This window comes from Arachis hypogaea, chromosome 15 (assembly GCF_003086295.3).
Source record: "Arachis hypogaea cultivar Tifrunner chromosome 15, arahy.Tifrunner.gnm2.J5K5, whole genome shotgun sequence".
Classification (NCBI taxonomy): Eukaryota; Viridiplantae; Streptophyta; class Magnoliopsida; order Fabales; family Fabaceae; genus Arachis; species Arachis hypogaea.
Genome location: NC_092050.1, coordinates 58,675,232 through 58,695,836, shown reverse-complemented (window position 1 = coordinate 58,695,836; position 20,605 = coordinate 58,675,232). Strand labels below are relative to the sequence as shown.

At 40.2% G+C, this 20,605-nt stretch overlaps 1 protein-coding gene across 4 annotated transcripts; it reads right to left on the bottom strand.

The window, feature by feature from the left end:
- Positions 1 to 2,897: 2,897 nt before the first annotated feature.
- On the bottom strand, positions 2,898 to 5,619 carry LOC112750378 (uncharacterized). Of its 4 annotated transcripts, none has more exons than XM_025799085.3 (6): positions 5,027 to 5,273; positions 4,706 to 4,821; positions 4,337 to 4,467; positions 4,085 to 4,173; positions 3,462 to 3,611; positions 2,898 to 3,325 (listed from the first exon to the last, which is right to left on the bottom strand). In XM_025799085.3, exons 3-6 carry the CDS (start codon positions 4,446 to 4,448, stop codon positions 3,170 to 3,172), a joined length of 507 nt encoding a protein of 168 aa, XP_025654870.1. In that variant the 5' UTR covers positions 4,449 to 4,467; positions 4,706 to 4,821; positions 5,027 to 5,273; the 3' UTR covers positions 2,898 to 3,169. The 4 variants fall into 4 exon arrangements, with proteins under 4 accessions (XP_025654870.1, XP_025654869.1, XP_072072423.1 ...); XM_025799084.3 differs by having other exon boundaries at positions 4,337 to 4,483; positions 5,027 to 5,130; XM_072216322.1 differs by having other exon boundaries at positions 4,337 to 4,483; positions 4,706 to 5,619.
- Positions 5,620 to 20,605: the final 14,986 nt, after the last annotated feature.

The window sequence follows — 20,605 nt, the reverse complement described above, 5'->3', positions numbered from 1 at the left end:
ACTTATTAATGACACCATATGACATGATAAAATATAACTAAATCCTCGTAATGGTTCTCCAGATTCAGCTCGTGTACCGATTTATCCCGAGATTCTAATTGCACTATTTATGTCCTTCAGATTACGTTCCGGACAACATAATGGTCCTTTGGTGAATTTTCAGCGTGACTCAGCGATAGCATTGCTTACGTGGCACAACCACTGCCACGTTGGACGTCAGAGTGTACAGATGACGTGGATTGTATTGTAAAATTCCCCAATATAGTTCCTGTCTTCATTTTTAAATCCTAAAATTTCGTTGGCCTCCCCTCAATTTGGTTCTCTCCATCAACGTCTCCTTCTGCATCAACGTCTTTATTGAATTGATGTTTTTTATTCTAAAAATCCTTTCAAACATGAATCATTATCATAAAAACAGGAATAACAACTATGTATGCTTTTGCTATGAACCAGCTCAGTGGTTTTGATTAGAGCTAATACTTCTTTCTGACTACTCATTCCTGTTTTTATGATAATGATTCATGTTTGAAATGATTTTTAGAATAAAAAACATCAATTCAATGAAGACGTTGAAGCAGAAGGAGACGTTAATGGAGAGAACCAGATTGAGGGGAGGCCAACGAAGTTTTAGGGTTTAAAAATGAAGATAGGGATTACATTGGAAAATTTTACAATACAATCCAACGTGGTAGTGGCTGTGCCACATAAGCAACGCTGTCGCTGAGTCACGCCAGAAATTCACCAAAAGACCATTATGTTGCCCGGAGCACAATCTGGAGGACATAAATAGTGCAATTGAAATCTTAGGGGCTAAATCGGTGCACGGACTGAATCTGGGACCATTATGGAGATTTAGTCGATAAAATATATTGTCAATAATGTTTAATATTTTAATCTAAGTAGACATGAGGCTTGTTCTAGGCTATTTGTACATTACTGTTTTGATTTAGATTCTTTTTGTAAAACATTATGAATTATTTACTAAAACTATTCAAACAATTTTTTTTCCAACCTCTCGTTTTAAGGAGGGGAAAGGAAGAAAATAATTATGCCATAAAGTATGTTCGATTGAGTACTAAGGGGGGTTTTATGGAAGGTTTTAAAAAAGGAGAGTAAGGATCGTATATATTCGTGCAATTAAAGACATGTATGATGGGGCCACAACTAGTGTGAAGATTCAAGGTGGTGTGACAGAGGAATTTTCTATTGGTATAGGATTACACTAGGGATCATCCTTAAGTCCATACATTTTCACATTAGTCTTGGAAGTACTCACAGAGCACATCCAAGAGCCTGTGACATGGTGCATGCTTTTTGCCGATGATATCGTCCTTATGGGAGAGTCAATGGAAGACCTAAATAAGAAGTTGGAGTTATGGAGAGAAACTCTAGAAGTGTATGGTCTGCGCATAAGCCGTAGCAAGACGGAATATATGGAATATAAGTTCAGTTTGAAAAGGGAAAACCCTAATATAGAGGTGAAGATTGGAGAAAACAGCCTACGAAAAGTTAAAAGTTTTAAGTATCTTGGGTGCATACAGGATAATGGAGAGATTGAACAGGATATAAATCATAGAATCCAAGCAGGTTGGTCAAAATGGCGGAGTGCATCTGGTTTTATATGCGACAAAAAAGTGCCTTTAAAATTTAAAGGTAAATTCTATCGCACCGCTATAAGACCGGTTATGCTTTATGGTACGGAGTGTTGGGCGGCTAAAGGGGAGCACGAACATAAGCTGAGTGTGGCAGAGATGAAGATGTTGAGATGGATTAGTGGTCATACGCGATTGGATAAAATAAGGAACGAAGATATAAGGGAGAGAGTTGGAGTAGCACTCATTGTGGAAAAGATGGTTGAATCACATTTCAGGTGATTTGGACATGTGAGAAGAAGACCGATAGAACATCCAGTCAGGAGGGTGGATGAGATGGAAGATGGACAAGGGGCGAAAGGCAGAGGAAGACATAAGAAAACCATCCATGAGGTAGTCAAATGAGATCTACATGTAAACGGTCTCTCTGTAGACATAATACATGACAGAGCACAATGGCGTCATTTGATTCATGTAGCTGACCCCACTTAGTGGGACAAGACTTTGTTGTTGTTGTTGTAGCTTATCTATAAAATTTGCACTCTGTTTTTACTTCCAAACAAGCACACCATAAGATTTTGTTTAAAGTAAACCATCCAAATAGTATTTGAAAATTTACATCATTAACAAAAATAATTCCCAAAAATTTTAATAATAAATAAATTTTTGAAAAATTTAAAAATACGATTAAAAAAACTAGATATTAAATATATGTTCTAAAATAACTTCTGATATTAGAATTCAGTACAAATTTTTGCAAATGTTATTAGCAAAATAAGATTTTTTTTATCCTTAAATTTTAATAATTTTATGTTAAGTAAACTTTTTTAAAACAAAATTTATTGTGGATGATCACATTGGTTTGAAAAAAAAAATTAGAGATCAATTTTTTTTATTTTTTTATGTACTTTTTAAATATTTATTCAAATATTGCCACAAAAATTCTGATCAAATGAATAAGTTATTTGCTAAATATAAAAGTTTTTCGTCATTTATAAAAATATAATATTTATTGATATTTTTGTGGTATTTTCAAATCTTCCAGAAACTTTTTGTCAGTGTTTCAATCTTTCAAGTACTAAATTGACAGTTAGCTTTGATATTTATAATGTGCAGTTTGCCTTCAAAGATTTGATGATCTTTCAGTCTGCCCTTGTAATTTATAAGGTGCATAATGTGAGTTTTGGCAACGTCGGTTTGGTGGCCATTCGTGCTTAGTGTGTCTGTTATGTTTTTTGTGGTCGGTAGCTTAGTCTCTGCTTTAAGCCCTCGATTTGAAACATTGATGAGCGACATGAACAAAGATTGAGGTCCTAGCTGAGTGTATCTTGAGGTGGTTAGTTTGAGTGTTTAACACTGAGCTATCTTGTCCAGGCGGTGGACGTGCATTACATAATGTAAAACAATGTGAATCAGAAATGAAAATGACTTTTAAGTTCCTTCTACTTTTCACTAATGACTAATCACCTGATGAGATTACAACCTACTACTCTGAAAAAGTGATAATGTCTACATAGAAAAGCATTGACTCCAGTGGATTGTAAATTTGACAAGGGATCAAGCTTTCAGAGGCAGACCTATCCCCGCAAGAATCCATAACTGGAAATGGCAATCTCAAAGGCTTCCAACCTTTGTCCACGGTAAAGTCCATTGCGATCATAGGACGATATTTCATTTATGTTGAGGTCTGTACAGGCTTTGACAAGTGCCTCCCCAACACGTTTAGCAGCTTCCTATAAGTATGTTACACCATAATAAAAGGGGGAAAAGAAACCATCCAAAGAAAAGCAGGTGAGCAAAAACTCAAGATTATTTTAGAAAGGTGGAAGCTTACCAACACATGTCGATAAGAAGTGGTGGACTACTTACAGAAGTGCTGCATGGGGGATTTCGAATCGATTTCTGCAGTGTACTTGCATAGAACAAACACTTCTTATTCTTGTCATCTACAAGCATTGCATACAATTGCTTATCTGAGCAAAATACTGAAAGCCTTGGATTTCTAGCAGTTCCATTGAACTGAGAAGGGAGAAAAATAGGATCGTATTAGTAGTAAAGAAGGCAAGGGATAGCAGTCAGCCGTTAGCATTAAAGTGCCATGTGACTGAAGAAACAATGATGCAGCATTTTGTTACCTGTAACCATGCAAGTAAAACATAACATATATAGTATTTAAATCTATAGACAAAATGATAGTACTAATGGAAAAGGAATGGAATTTATACTGCAAATTTACCAAAAATCTTCGACTATAAGTGGGGGAATGAAAAAAGGAATAACAAGATTTGCCAAGAGTCTAAGTAGAATAAGGTAAAGGAAATATCAAATCTGCAGATCCGATGAAAATATAAATGAGTTTACAGAAAACCTTAAAATCATGCCAAAGGCACAAGGAGTAAACAGATAATAAGGTATAGTAAAGGGTGGAGATATCACAAACAGAAAGTGCAATCAAGAAAGCTATTTTTTCTCAGCATGAATATAAGTTAGACCTTTTTCTGAATCCTTCTGTTCCGAAGTTTTGGACTTTCTGTTCTAGCATTTGCTCTAGCTTCAACCACTAATGGCTTCTTAGTTAACCCTGAAAGAAAAGTCAAAGCTCACATCAGTTAATATCCAAAGTTACATGAAATATAGTATAAATGTTAAGATACCAGAGACGATTATATTCCACTGAGCAAGACACTAAAATAAGACACAACATATTTAAGAAGGAAACAAAAACTCGGTTCAGAAGAACTTACGTGAGGAATTACTTCTACTTTGTGTCTGGAAGCAAATAAACTGTGTCGTTGGATGGATTCCGAAGACAGAAGAATTCTTGAACTGTAGCACTGGCACATTCAATTGATCCATGTTGTACAAGTCTTAGGCACTGTGAAAATCAAAACCTGTGTTACAGATACATAAGCAAGGGTGAATTTCTTAGAGGCATTTTAACAAACACTAAGTGTGCAGGTTTCGTTAGATAAGAAAGTTTTATTATTAGTATGTTTGCCATTCACGATAACAGTAGACAGCCCTATATTTGAATTCAAACATCAAAATGGCAATTAAATACAAACAATGCTATTTCAATTCAATCTTTAAAGTAGCAAGAGAACAAATTGTACCGTAGGCTTTGGTAGTGTAACATCCAAAACAAGGTGTTACAAGAAATTGTGCCAGAGAAACACACGTATCTCCTTATGGGTTGTACATTCAAGAAGCTCCAACAATAATTCTAATCCTATAAGATTTATCAGCAAGTTGAGTGAAAATGTTTCAAAGCACTGCTAGATGGAAGCTTATTATACCATTGTTGTCAATGAAGATAGTTCCAAAATCATCAATAGAACGTAAAATGAGCAAGAGCAAGAGCTATAGAACACCCTTTTTCGTTGAAATTATACATTATAAATGGAGAGAACAGAGAAATAGTTCTATCTATAAACCTTAACAAGCAACTAATAACTGAAATGGGAGGCAGAGGGGCTGTGAGAGGTGAGTACTCCAGGGGTAGTACGAGAGGAGTACAATTAACACCAAAGGATCCTAGAATTTGGAATCGGGAGGCATATCATCGTTTGGAAAATGATTCATTCTCTGTGTTTGTGGATAATCTACCGGCTGATATCTCAAGGAGGGAGCTGTATCACTTATTTTGTTGGACGGGAAGAATTAACGACATATATCTTGGCCGGAAACGAAAGAGTGGTGTGATCTATTTATTTGCCTTTGTTCGGTACACGACAAAAGGGGGCGCTCTCAAGGCGATTGCAGAAATGAACCAGTGGAGATTACGGGGGAAGGTAATTACCGTCGGGGAAGCTAAGTATCGAAGACAATTTCAGATGGGTGGCACAGTGCCGAAGGAAATAACAAGTCCCATTGGCGGTGAAGCAGTGGATTCTTATCAGGGGAATGGGGTGGATGCGGCCAAAGCTATGAAGGAACAGCCAGTGCGAGACCATAAGAATGCCACAGAGGGGAGTGGACCTGTGAAAAGAATTGATGTGCCGGTAGTCGAAGCAAATATGGAATGGTTGGCGAGGAGTTTAGTGGGGCACACGTTACACCCAGTGGACCTCAGATCAGTGAAGACGGTGGTGTCTAAAAATCTGCCCAACATTGTGGATGTTAGGGAGATCGGGCCGTGCAAAGTGCTGGTAATATTTGATACTGTGCAGCATGCGGAGGGAGTGTTTACATTCAAGATGGATAATTTGTTGCAAGTATTCCATAGGATCTCGCGTTGGGAGGAAGCGGAACGGTGTATTACTCGACGAGCGTGGCTGGAGTGCTACGGAATTCCTTTACATGCATGGGCGCCGGAAACGTTCAAGAGAATAGGAGGGCAGTGGGGCAACGTGGTCTAGTGTGATGTAATGACGGGGGAAGGAGCATCGTTTGAAGCAGGGAGGATTCAAGTTGAGACGGGGGTATTCGATGTAATCCGAGAATGGATGCAAATTGTTGTTGGGAAGACGGTGTTTGAGATCTTTGTGAAGGAGGTAGAACCACAGGAGGGCGGTGCGGTCAGCATGGGGAGAAGCAGAAGTGTCTATGCGGAGAATGAAGTTTCTGGCACCGCTGGCACGGCCATGAAGAAGGGGGAGGGTAGTTGGGACCCGGCGGCGGAATTGGTTACTGGTAGGCCTACGGAGGCTGAGCACGGTGAGGACAGAATAGTAATCTCTGATGTGTTATTGAATGATGTGGACGTTGCCTTTTTGAAATTCAAAAAGGATACGGTTGTACCGGATTCAGCTAGTACCAAGGACGGTGAAGTAGCGGGTTTGAAGGGATGTGAGATAGTTCATGAGGGGGAGTCGGAGAATACAGTCACGCAAGTATGGGGAGGGGTGGGAGGAGTTCATGCAAAGTGGGCTGATCCATTTGGTATGACTAAAGAGGCCCATCCGGATTGGGACCAAGCTGGGACACGGTTGGAGTATTGTAACAGTATGGGCTTGCATTCAATTGGCCCAACACCAACTAAGAACGGAGGGGGGAGGCTGACCGTAAGGGACATGAGTATTGAGAGGGAGCCTGTTGTTGGGCTGGGCCAGGATGGCCTCCTAACTAAAACGGCGTATGGTTTTCTTTCCATTGGAGGCCACGACGGGTCGGGCGGCCTGAGGATCCGGAGGGATCCACGGGAGCTGTTTGAAGCGGCGCCGATGGAAGGTTTGCGAGGGCTGGGGTGCTCACCAACGGAGAAGGATCCTGAGGCGAGAGGGTTGCCGCTTAAACTCGGGGACCCGTCGGTGGATAAGAACCCGGAACTAGAGGAGATGGTGGGGGGCGGAGGACCGATCGATGGGGTGGGAGTTGAGCTTGATGGGGGAAGGGTTGCGCAGGAGGGGACGGGAATCAGGGCGGCAGTCCACCGGCAGGAGCAAGGGGCGCAGGATGGGATAAGTGAGGCCGGCTTGCACGATGAGGGATCCCAAGCGGGATTGAGCTGCCTAATGGGGAAGGATGGTACCTCGGGAGCACAGGGAAACGCAGTGAGGGACGTCCCGAAGGTGGCTGCCTGTGGCAATGCCCGGGGGGCAGGAGCAGGGGCTAGGCTGGGCACAGTTAGCCATTTAGAAGGCGAGGGGACACAGGAAGAGCAGCGCCAGGAGAATCAAGCAACCTGGGCATTGGCTGTGGAATCAGGAGCGGTTTTATGCGATGAGGAAGAAGATATTATGGCGATTTTGCAAGCACAAAATGAAGAAATAGCAGCTAAGAGAAAACTGGCGAAGCAAAAGGAAAAGGCGAGAAGGAGTCGACCAAAAAATAAAAATAAGGTGAGCAAATCTTTATTTAAATGATTGTGAGCTGTTGGAATATTAGGGGGTGGAGGGGGGACGGTAAATTAAGCATGCTGAAATCTTTGAAAAATAAATATAATTTGAACATGTTGGGATTGCTTGAAACAAAAAAAGAAGTGATTACTAAATATGAGGTTGCAAGGCTTTGGGGATCTAGTACTGCTGGTTGGGAGTTTGTGGAATCTGCAGGAATGGCAGGGGGTCTGCTATTAATTTGGGATGAAGGAGTGTTTCAAGTAGATCAAAGGTATAAAGGTGAGAGGTGGCTGTGTGTTGAAGGCGTTTTAACAAAGACCAACTTCCGATGTGCTTTCTGTTTGGTGTACGGGGCGCATGGGAGGGAGGCAAAGAGGGGGGTGTGGGAGGAACTGAGCTATGTGGCGGGGTTGTGTCAGATTCCTTTCTGTTTTCTCGGAGACTTTAATGAAATTTTACAAGTAGAGGATCGTAAAAGAGCTACTAGCTTGATGGCGTCATCGGAGGAATTTAAGGAATGGGTGCGAGACATGCAGTTGATAGATTTGCCTCTTACTGATAGGAAGTATACATGGTTTAGGGGTCGTTCCTGTAGTCGGATTGATAGGGTGATGGTTAATGTTGAATGGACTGAGGTGTTTCCGGATATTAGGATTAAGGGTGGCCCAAGGGGATTGTCTGATCACTGCCCAGTGATCATGGAACTAACAAGAGTAACGGGGCCCCCTAGACCATTCAGAAGTTTAGACGCCTGGTTTACGCATGAGGGATTTCTGAGAATGGTGAAGGATGAGTGGCGAAGCCTCGGAGAAACGCAGTTCCTGTGCAAGCTGAGGGCTCTAGCAATACAACTGCGGCAATGGCACAAGGATAACTTTCGGGACATGGATAAGAGACTCATGAGGTTTGAGGAGGAGCTCACCAAGCTGGACAATTCAGTCAGTGATGGAGTTTATGATGGTACAACGGAGGCTAGAAGGAAGGCGCTTGTGAGCTTTTGTTCAAAATGGTATATTAGAAAGGAAAAGCACTGGAAACAGATATCTCGGTCTAAGCATGCTGCAAACATGGATAGGAATACCAGATACTTTCATAACATTGCTTCGGCCAGAAGACGGAATAACAGGATTGATGCTCTGATGTTACATGGAAGACTTGTGCGGAATCAGGCGAGAATAAAAGGTGCGATTAGAGGGTTCTACAAGGATTTATATCGACAGGAATATGTTCCGAGGATTGGAATCAGAGATGGGTTAGTAAAGTGTATCCATAGGGATGAGGCTGAAGCTTTAGAAGTGATGCCGACGGATGAGGAAATTAAGGAGGCTGTGTGGGACTGCGAATCTTCCAAGGCCCCAGGGAGTGATGGGTTTAACATGAACTTCATAAAGAAATGCTGGGATGACATTGGGCCGGAATTCACTGCTGCGGTAATGGGGTTCTTTCAAAGTGCGAAATTGCCAAAGGATGTCAATGTAACGTGGGTAACACTAGCTCCAAAGTTTGAAGGTGCAAAGGAGGTGAAGGATTTTAGGCCGATTAGTATGGTGGGGTGTGTGTACAAAGTGATTTCGAAAGTGTTGGTGCACAGGATGCGATCTGTGATGTCGGGACTGGTTGGAGAGACTCAGACTGCGTTTGTAAAGGGAAGGAAAATTCATGATGGTGCACTCATAGCCTGCGAGACGGTTCATTGGCTGAAGACTCGGAAAAAGTCAGCAGTCATTATCAAACTGGATTTTCAGAAGGCCTATGACAGAGTGAGATGGGATTTTGTTGACATTGTGCTACAGAAAATGGGCTTCGGCCAAAAATGGAGGAGCTGGGTGAAGGAGTGTGTTACTACGGCCACCATGGCAGTCTTGGTAAACGGGGCACCTTCCAAGCCATTCAAGATGGAGAGGGGACTAAGACAAGGGGACCCACTTTCTCCATTGCTATTCGTATTAGTTGTAGATGTGTTGCATAGGATGTTGGGGGAGGCTGTGAGGAATGGCCGCATTGCTCCACTGCTGGTAGGGGGAGATCTTATTGAACTGTCACACCTACAATTTGCAGATGACACTATTTTATTCTGCCCGCCGGAGACTGAAACAATTGTAAACTATAAGAGACTGTTACGGTGCTTTGAGTTGATGTCTGGGCTGAGCATTAACTTTGATAAATCGAATCTGATATCGGTGAACTGTGAGCAAGGATGGATTGATCAGGCATGTGGACTGCTGGGATGCCAACAAGCTTCTCTACCGGTTAGATACTTGGGAGTTTCTCTAGGTGCGAATCCGCGCTTGGTGAAGACTTGGAAACCAATCATTGATAAGGTGGAACAGAAGCTGAGTTTGTGGAAAGCCAAGGTTTTGAATAAATCAGGTAAGCTGGTCCTTATCAAATCGGTGCTGAATAGTCTCCCCATCTACTACCTTAGTCTATACAAGATGCCGAAGGCGGTAGCAGACAAGCTGATTACTTTACAACGGAACTTTATGTGGTGCAGGGAGAACGGGAACTATGGTATACCTATGGTAAAGTGGGAGATAGTTCAGGCTCCAAAAAAGGTTGGGGGATTGGGGGCTGGTGATGCAGTGCTGAGAAACACAACGCTTCTGTTTAAGTGGTGGTGGAGGTTTTCAAAGGAGGATTGCCCGCTGTGGAAGAAGATTGTGTGTTCGTGTAATAAGTTGAACCCGGATGTCATGTTAGCAACTCAGCCTTTACCAGTAAAGGGTGGCCCTTGGAAGGACATATGTCAGCTGAATATAAAAGAACCGCGGATTCGTGATAAAGTGGTAAGTGGACTGGCAATGGAAGTAGGCAATGGTATGCAGACTCGATTTTGGGAAGATAACTGGGTTCAAGGTGGTACTCTGAAAGGAAGTCATCCGAGACTCTACTCTATTTCCAGTCAGCAAGGACTTGTCATCGGGGAGTGTGGTTTTTGGGATGGGCTTGATTGGATTTGGAATTTTCAATGGAGGAGGGCACTGTTCCAATGGGAGCTGGAGCTTGTCAATCAACTGCATGAGAGGTTAAGGCCAGTGAGGTTGTCATCAGGTAGGGAGGACAATGTGGTGTGGAAGTTTGAAAATAAAGGTATTTTCTCTACTAGTTCTGTGATCCAGGCTATACAAGCGGAGACATTATCAGCTGAGATAACGAGTTATAGCTTCACGAGTTCCATTTGGAAAGGTTTCGTCCCTCCGAGAATTGAGCTCTTTGGGTGGTTTGTGCTAGTGGGTAGAGTTAACACCAAGGAGCGGCTGACTAAACTAGGAGTCAACATTCTGGGGGATAGTATGTGTGTACTGTGTACCAAGAAATTAGAATCTGTTGAGCATTTATTCCTTAGGTGTGAGGTAACATGGCAGGTGTGGTGTAAGTGGCTGAGGTTACTAGGAAGGGAGTGGGTGATTCCCGGAACTGTTAAAGAAATGTTTGAGAGTTGGCATGGAATGCATAATAGACAACAGGGGAAGAAGATGTGGATGTCAGTGTTCTTTGCAGTGATTTGGAACATCTGGTTGGAACGGAATGCACGAATCTTCAAGAATGCAAGAGCAAGCCTGGAGGTCATACACACAAGGACGTTGATGAGCTACACGGAATGGAGTGGTGGTGATCCTAGGGGAGGATGAGAGTACTGGGGATAGTAGGGGTTGGTTTATTTGTTGGTAGCTGGTTATGTGTCTTCTTCTTTCTTTTATTTGCTCCACTTTAATGTGTTGAGTTTCCTTTGTTTCAAAAAAAAAAACAAGCAACTAAAGTATCATAAAGGATTAAAGAACATTATAAATAAGTTAAAAAGCAAATCAACATACTGGAGCTTTGAAATTTTTGTCCTAAAGTTTGTGAAACCACCAGCTTTAAATAATGTCAGTGTCATTTGGTACAAATAATATACAAGACAAAAGGTCACCAACACACGATGCAAAAATTTATAGTGTAACATTATTTTGATTCGAATACAAATTTAAACTTAAGATGAATGAGCAATCAAAGCTGTACTTTGACATGAAATTCATAGTCTTTATTCAGAAAAATATGTTTCGACTGTATAAACTACCAATGCCAACCTCCCAAGAGTAAAAGCTGACATTTCCTAAAACTGTGAATCTGAAGACTTAAGCATACAACTAATTGCTGAATAGCCCCTCTTTGAGAAATGTGAACCTTCATGAGCAATATGTATCATTTGCAACAAACAGACCCAGGAAAAAGGCTGCTTCTTTCGTACTTTCCAAAAAAATTAGCAATGCCTAAATTATGTTAGCAATAAGAAAATTAATAATAATTATTATTTTAAAAATACAGATCGCGTGGAGGGTAGGTTAGCAAAGGCTGTGGGATACAACGGTGTGATTGGTATTAGTTAGAAATTCTCTAAGTTTACGATTTATGGTTTAAGTTATATATTTTGTTAAACTTGAATATTTGTATTGATGTGAAGTCCTAGAATGATTTTCAAATTTGGTTTGGAACTTTTGGTTTAAATGATTTGGTTTTGAAATTAGGTTGAAACTCATAGATTAAATGATATGGTTTACAAAAAAAGTGAGTTCTATGATTTTGTTAATTTGTGAATTTGGTTTGTAATTTAACTCATCGAAAGGGATTCAAATTGAAAAGCTATGATTTAAGGATTTTAATGAATTTAAGAAAAATCATGATTTAAAGTAATTGATTTAAGAATAAATGATTTTTGAGTCTTTTGAGAAAGTCTAGACATTGAATTGGTTTAGATTGAACTTGTTTTAATGGTTTTGGAAAATGTTACAAAAGCAGTATTTGGTTTAAAGAAAAAATTTCTGTTCAATGTAGTGGAGTAATTCAAGTTATTAGTGACAAATAATCAGAATGACGTAGAGGAAGGTGAGAGGGAACATCGACACGGTAGAACTATGGTGGACGAGAGGATTTGACGACTTATTTGATTTGACAACGTTGGTGGTAGAACACTTCATGGAGGATATATCACGCGATTCAAATTTTGGAGACAAAATTCCTAATTAGGAGGGGAGATTGTAAGAACTGAAATAATCGCTTTAATAAAATAATAATTTAACTGCCCAGAATAGGTTTGAAAATATAGAAATGATATTTTGAAAATAAAAAGGTGAAATTTAAATTCAATGAATTTTTTCTGAGTAGGAAAATGTATTTTTTGTGAAAAGTTTTCATAAGAATGCGTACCAGTGCTTAAGGTAGTGATGACTGGAATTCACACCCCATTCAAAATTGGTGAATCCGTTCTTTGGCAAGCGCAACAAAATTAACGTCAAGTAATAACCTACAGTGGAGTGGGATCGTATCCACAGAGATTGGCAAATTCGAGCAGTTTTAATCGATTGATGAATTAGTCAAGCGGATCAATAGAATTATAGAGTGCAGAATTGTAAATGACATAAATGGAAATGATTAGAATATAAAGAAAAGCAATAAAGTGCAGAAATATAAATGGCAGAAAGTAAAGTGCAGAATCATAAATGACTTGAATGTAAATGGGAATGGGGAATTACTGAATGTAAAATTAAGCTATAAAGAAATGGATAGATAAGAATGGAGAAATTCATTGAGATTGGGAGATGTTGTCTCTTTGGATCAAATCTAGCTTATATCCTCTTCAATCATGCAACTCATTGACCTCTTGGCAATCATGATTGATTGAGCCCCAATCTCTTGGTGACTCAATCTCTCAGATCTTGGTCAATAGCCAATTCCTTGGTCTAATTGCTCATGAAGAGAGATATGCTTGGTCCCTGATTATACCACACACCATCATAGGTCCAAGTAGAGGGAGGATTATATGTCACATATCCAAACACCAAAACCCAGATTCTACTCAAGTGTGAGAAGGGATTTCAAGCATGGTTTCATGTTTCCTTTCCCAAGGTTCCCATGAAACCCAATTGCATTCAATCTCTTTCTCAAGATAATTGAACACTAAGCATTAAGAACGAAATTCCTTCTAGAAAATCAAAGAGAAGATGAAGAGAAGAAGGATTTCACTATCATTCATCCATCAAGTACAAGAGAGCTCCCTCCCTCAATGAGAGGGAAGTTAGCTACTAATACCTCAAAAGGTACTCAAAAGTGAAGTGTAAAAGTGGATCTAAAACTGACTGCTTAACCCCCTTCTTCAGTACTCCTTGGGGGTATTTATACTACTCCTAGTAAAATAAAAGAATTACAAAAGTGAAAAAGGAAAATTACATTTTGGAGGGAAAAGAAAACACTCAATAAGCATGACTTCTCAGCTGGCGTGTGGCTGGCGTGCCTCTGACGTGTCACGTGCTCCTCATTTCCAGTTTGGCGTGCCACGCCTAATCCTTCAAGTGGCACGCTCGTCCCTCTTTCAACCTTGGCGTGCCACGCCTTCGAGCTCAAGTGGCACGCCATAGTAGATTTCTTGTGTTGCCGTGCCATGCCTTCGAACTCAAGTGGCACGCCCCTTGCCTTTCTCACTTCTCTTTGCCTCTGGAAACTTGTACTGGCGTGCCACGCCCAAGGTCTGGCGTGCCACGCCCTTGCTTTATGCTTGGCTAGGCTTCTCTGGAAAGTTGAACTAGCATGGCACGCCCAGGGTCTGGCGTGCCACGCCCCTCTTGTGAGTGAGTGGTTGCTCTGTTTGGCGTGCCACGCTGAAAGAACTGAAGATTGATGGTTTAGAAGTTATAGTTAACTCTCGTTGCAAGTATAGTTACTAAACCAAGCAATCAACCTTTCTTACAAACGTTTTGGTTGTCACAAGTAACAAACTCCTAAATAAATTGATAACCGAAGTATTCAAACCTCGGGTCGTCTTCTCAAGGAACTGCATGGAAGTATGTTCTTATTATTGGTTATGAAGATTGTAAATTGGGGTTTCGAAGGTGAGGAACAAGTAATTTAAATTGCAATTAAAGTAAGTAAAAGACTGTAATTTAAATAAATAACTGTAAAACACATTTTCGGCAAGGTATGAGAAATTAGAAGTCCTATCCTAGTTATCCTTATCAATGATGATGAAAATTGAATCTTAATTCCACTTAGTTAACCTTTGCTAGAGCAAGGGAAGGTCAAGTGACTAATTAGTTAGATCCTCAAATCCTAGTTAATCCCTAAGGAAAGATTGGGATTATTGAAGTTCAATTCAATTAGCAAAGATAACGATTATCAATCATGTTTGAGTTTGATAACTCCTGAGTTACTGATTTCTTAACCAAGACCGAAAGGGAAAAAGTAAATCTACTGGAATAAAAATGTCTTCAGATTGGGGATAAAAGTAACATAAATAAAAGAAAGCAATATTAAACTGAAATACCTCAAATAACATTAATTCAAAGAGTAATCTGTAACATAGAAGAATTCATAATTAAATTGAGAACATAATAAAAAGGAATATTGAACCTGGTAAAGAGATAATCCGGAAAGCGAATAAAATCCTAAATCTAAATCCTAATCCTAAAGAGAGAGGAGAGAACCTCCCTCAAAGCTACATCTAATTCATGAATACTAACTAATTGGAGAGTCTCCCTGAATGGATGCATTCCCCCACTTCATAACCTCTGGTCTATGCCTTCTAGACTTGGATTTGGGCCAAAAAGGGCTTCAGAATTTGCTATGAGCGTTTTCTATAATTTCTGGTGCGTGGCCTCTGTCACGCGTCCGCGTGGGTCACACGGTCGTGTCATTGGGAGTTTTTCCTTGTCACGCGGTCGCGTCAGTCATGCGGCCGCGTTAGTGTCTTTTCGCGCTGGCATGTGGCCGCGTCGCCCATGCGATCGCGTGGCTGCCAGTTTCTTCAAAAACTCCGTTTTATGCTTTCCTTCCAATTTTGTATGTTTCCTTTCCATCCTTTAAGTCATTCCTGCCTTAGAAGATCTGAAACTACTCAACACACGAATCACGGCATCGAATGGAAATAAAGGGTTATCAAAATAATTATTTTTAAGCATAGAAAACATGTTTTTCACATACATCACATAATAAGGAAGGGAAAGTAAAACCATGTAATTAATATGAATAAGTGGGTGAAGGATTGAATAAATCACTCAGATTAAGCACAAAATATATCATAAAATATGGGTTTATCAACCTCCCCACACTTAAACAATAACATGTCCTCATGCTAAGTCCAAGATAAAGAGTAAGTTAAGGTTAAAGTGGTGGAATCTCATGCAATACAATCTATTCTAAATGCAACTACCTACATGCATCATGCAATTCTTAATTGTTATTCACTTGTATATAAAGCTTACATGTAGTTGAATTAATTTACATTCTCAAGTTGTCATATATATATATATATAGCCAAACCTTAGATAATGATAAAGCACTTTTACAGTTGAGATGGGAGAGAAAAACATTTTATAAACTTGCAAGACAATTAATAATTCAAGCAGAGATATATGTTAATGAGCTATTGAACCCTCACTGGATTTTGTGTTTACTCTCTAATCACTCAGTGTTTATTGGGTTAATCACTCTATTCTTCTTTTCATCCTTCCTTTCTATAACTTTGTTCTTCATCTAACCAATTAACAATTATAGAATATAGGCATGCAAAAGTCATGAGGTCTTTAATTAAGGTTGTAATGGGGCCAAGGTAAAGGTAAAGGTATATGTATAAGGCTAAGTGAGCTAATTAAGTGAATCCTTGATTAGTCTAAGATCTCACCTAACATACATACTTTGTAAAGCAAAACTTTTTTACCTATTTTCCCACTTTTTCCCACTTTTGATGTTACATGCTCATACTTTAACTTTTGTCCCATGTGCATTTATTTTGCATTTGGAGAATTCTTTTGTATCCCCTTTATTCAAATACTGAAAAATAATATTTTTTTATATTTTTTTTATTGCACATGGTAATTCAATTATTTGATTTTACATGAGCATGCTTCCCAAAATTTTTATTTGAGTAATTTTATTCTTTTCAACTTTTCTACCTTTTGTTTTTATCATCTATGTTCCCAATAGGTTTCCCACACTTAAACAATTACACACTTTCTATCTTAAGCTAACCAAGGATTCAACTTGGGATTTTTATTTTGTTTTTCTGCTTAAGGCTAGTATTGTGGTTTATAGAATAAGAGGGGGTTTAAAGGTTCAAGGGGGCTGACAAGGGTGATGTAAAAGGTAGGTGATGAGCGAATAATTTATACACTTTTTGGCATTGTTTTTAGTATGTTTTTAGTAGGATCTAGTTACTTTTAGGATGTTTTTATTAGTTTTTATGTTAAATTCACATTTCTGGACTTTACTATGAGTTTGTGTGTTTTTCTGTGATTTCAAGTATTTTCTGGCTGAAATTGAGAGACTTGAGCAAAAATCAGATTCAGAGGTTGAAGAAGGACTGCTGATGCTGTTGGATTCTGACCTCCCTGCACTCAAAGTGGATTTTCTGGAGCTATAGAACTCCAAATGGCGCGCTCTCAACGGCGTTGGAAAGTAGACATCCAGGGCTTTCCAGAAATACATAATAGTCCATACTTTAACCGAGTTTAGATGACGCAAAAGGGCGTTGAACGCCAGTTCTACGCTGCAGTCTGGAGTTAAACGCCAGAAACACGTCACGAACCAGAGTTGAATGCCAAAACACGTTACAACTTGGCGTTCAACTCCAAGAATGATCTCTCCACGTGTAAACTTCAAGCTCAGCCCAAGCACACACCAAGTGGGCCCCGGAAGTGGATTTCTACATCATTTACTCAATTCTGTAAACCCTAGTAACTAGTTTAGTATAAATAGGACTTTTTACTATTGTATTAGATCATCTTGGGATGTTTAGTTCTTAGATCATTGAGGCTGGCCATTTGGGCATGCCTGGACCTTCATCACTTATGTATTTTCAACGGTAGAGTTTCTGCACTCCATAGATTAAGGTGTGGAGCTCTGCTGTTCCTCATGATTTAATGCAAAGTACTACTGTTTTATATTCAATTCAACTTATTCCGCTTCTAAGATATCCATTCGCACCCAAGAACATGATGAATGTGATGATTATGTGACGCTCATCATCATTCTCACTTATGAACGCGTGCCTGACAAACACTTCCGTTCTACATGCAAACAAGCTAGAATGAGTATCTCTTAGATATCTAATACAGAGGACCGAGTCCGAGATATTAGAATCTTCGTGGTATAAGTTAGAACCCATGGATGGCCATTCCTGAGATCCGAAAAGTCTAAACCTTGTCTGTGGTATTCCGAGTAGGATCTAGGAAGGGATGGCTGTGACGAACCTCAAACTCGCGAGTGCTGGGCATAGTGACAGACGCAAAAGGATGGTGAATCCTATTCCAGTATGATCGAGAACCTCCAGATGATTAGCCGTGCCGGGACAGAGCATTTGGACCTTTTTCACAGAGAGGATGGGATGTAGCCATTGACAACGGTGATGCCTTACAGAAAGCTTGCCATGGAAAGGAGTAGGAATGATTGGGTGAAGACAGCAGGAAAGCAGAGGTTCAGAGGAACGAAAGCATCTCTATACGCTTATCTGAAATTCTCACCAATGATTTACATAAGTTTTTCTATCTTTATTTTCTATTTATTTATTATTATTATTCGAAAACTCCATAACCATTTGATATCCGCCTGACTGAGATTTACAAGATGACCATAGCTTGCTTCATACCAACAATATCCTTGGGATCGACCCTTACTCACGTAAGGTTTTATTACTTAGAGGACCCAGTGCACTTGCTGGTTAGTTGTATCGAAGTTGTGACAAATTATGAATTAAGATTAGAGCACCAAGTTTTTGGAGCCATTACCAGGGATCACAATTTCGTGCACCAGTAGGCTAATTTGGGATAAGTGAGCTAAAATCAAACAATGGCCTCAATCACTCTCTTGGTATATATTTCTATTCTATAATTGGACATATAGATTAAAACAAAGTAAAGAACATCAAAATAAATAAGAAGGGCGGAACACACATGAATAAAATATTATGGTTTGAATGTAACCATACAATTAAGCTCAAAACTCACAGGCTGTGTGTTCTCTAATTCAAAAATCATATATCAGTTATGTATGTCATGCAAGTAAAATTAAAAGTTCCCATTATTCTCAATGTAAAATTTATTTTGAATGGCTTTAAAGTTTGTGTTTCTCCTTGATGAAATATTGTTAACTAACTAACATGGAATGCTATATATACAAGGTGTGGGTTATTTCTATTATGTCCAAGTTTCTAGTTTACTTCCTTTTTATATTTTCAATTTAAACTAAGCTATCTTATGCTAAAAAGGGTAAACTATACTAATTAATCCACAATTTCTATAACTAATAAGTTAGAATTGCAACTAAACTAAATGGTTAAAATATGAACTAAAAATGCAAAATGCAGAAATAGAGTAGAAATACATGAAAATAGCAATGTATAAGTATTGAGAAAATAAAAATAAAAATAAAGAGAAAAATATAGAAAAATAGCAAAATAAAATGAAAGAGTCTGTAGTGGTTCACCAAAAAAATACGCCAGAGATGGCGATCTCCCCACACTTAAAATGAAGCATCATCCCTGATGCTCACTCAAGCAGGGTGTGAAGGGGTGTCATCACTGGAAGGGTGGGTAGCAGGAGTCTCTGTGGTGGTGGTCTGAGGATCTGCCTGCTGCAGAGGAGGTGCTGATTGGATAGGGATCTCTAGGTCTACAGCCTGAATCTGAGGCGGAGCCTCCTGATGTGATGTAGCCTGCTCTGTGCTTGCCTGCGCAGCCTCGCTTTGTGGATGGGTCTCTGCCTCGTGATCATCCGCCTCCTCCTCAGATGGTGTGTCAGGCTCTGAGGGAATGTCGCCGCCAGATCGGATCATCAGCTTCAGGTGCTCATAGCGTCGCTTGTTGTGACGCTCCATCTGGTCGAGCCGCCGAAACAGGCGGTGCACTAGGTGATAAACTGGCTCTGAGGCAGGTGGAGGTGCAGTAGTGGTAGCAGGGGTGGCTGGGGTAGCTGTGGAGGAAGAGGGGCCGACAGATGGTGTGGCTGTCTCAGCAGTAGCAGTGAGGAATGGAGGTCTGTAGCCCAAAGCCAAAAAGTTCCTACTGTGAGGGATAATCTTCTTGCATTCTGCAGTAGGTGGCTTCTCATCAGCATCCTCCCAAGGCACGTCAGCTCGACGGCCTAGCTGTGTAATCAGATAAGGAAAGGGTAGAGTGCCTCGGACGTGGACCCTGGCTATATAGTATCGGATAAAGCGTGGCAAGTACAGGTCCTTACCCTCCATCACACACCATAGGAGGGTGATCATAGCGGCAGGGATCTCTGTCTCATGGGTACTCGGCATGACAAAATTGCTCAGGATCTAGTGCCATAGCCGAGCCTCATCATTTAAGTAAATCCGTTTGATTCCCTTAGGCATGGTGGTGTTCTGACCCATGATCCATGGAACGGTCGGGTCAAGTGCTATCCTGGCCTTGACTGCATCCCAGTCAAATCTCATGAAGCGCATGTCCTCCTCAGCCTTTTGATAACCATCCAGCTGATCGGTTTTAGGCAGAAGCTTCAGAGCATCCTCTATGGCCTCTTTAGTGACCAGAATCTGCTTCCCTCTTAGGTTCACTGCATCTAGAGAAGTCTTGAAGTAATTGCAGTAAAATTTCCTTACCCAAGATGCATTGACTTTAGTCAGGTTTCTTTCCAAGAAGAACCAGCCTCTTTGTTTGATTTGATCAGAGGTGTATCGCTGGAGTTCTTCTGGGATTTTCAAAGTCCTCTCCAGGTACAGGTTCCTGGAGGTTGCAAACACCGGATATTTTAGCTCACAGTATCGGTTTGCAAACTTTACTGGATCAGTAGCAGGGAGTAGCTGGTCGGCCTTCTCCTGCGGGGTAAAGTTTTTCTCCCGCCAGGAGTCATCGTGCATGATATCCAGGATGGACATGGAGGATTCTCCTCTTTTACGTTTGCCAGTAGTTGCCTTTGCTTTTCCTTTTCTTTGGCTGGCAGATATCCTGAAAAACAGAAAACTAGGATATAATAAAAACAGGAAAACAAATAGGCAAATAAGCAAAAGAAACACAAAGTTGCAAAGGAGGAATAGAATTAGGAAAATGAGTTAAGTAAATTTGCATTAAGGATTGTATAAGATTTAGAATACTGAGACGAAAAATGGCACAACCCAAAATGTAATTGAATTCATGTTAATTAAAAAAAACATTATCATAAAGCCTAGGTTAGAAAGTTAAAAGAAAGTGAAAAAACAGAAGAGATGTTTGGAAAGGTTAGGTTGGTTAGAATTGAAAAAGAG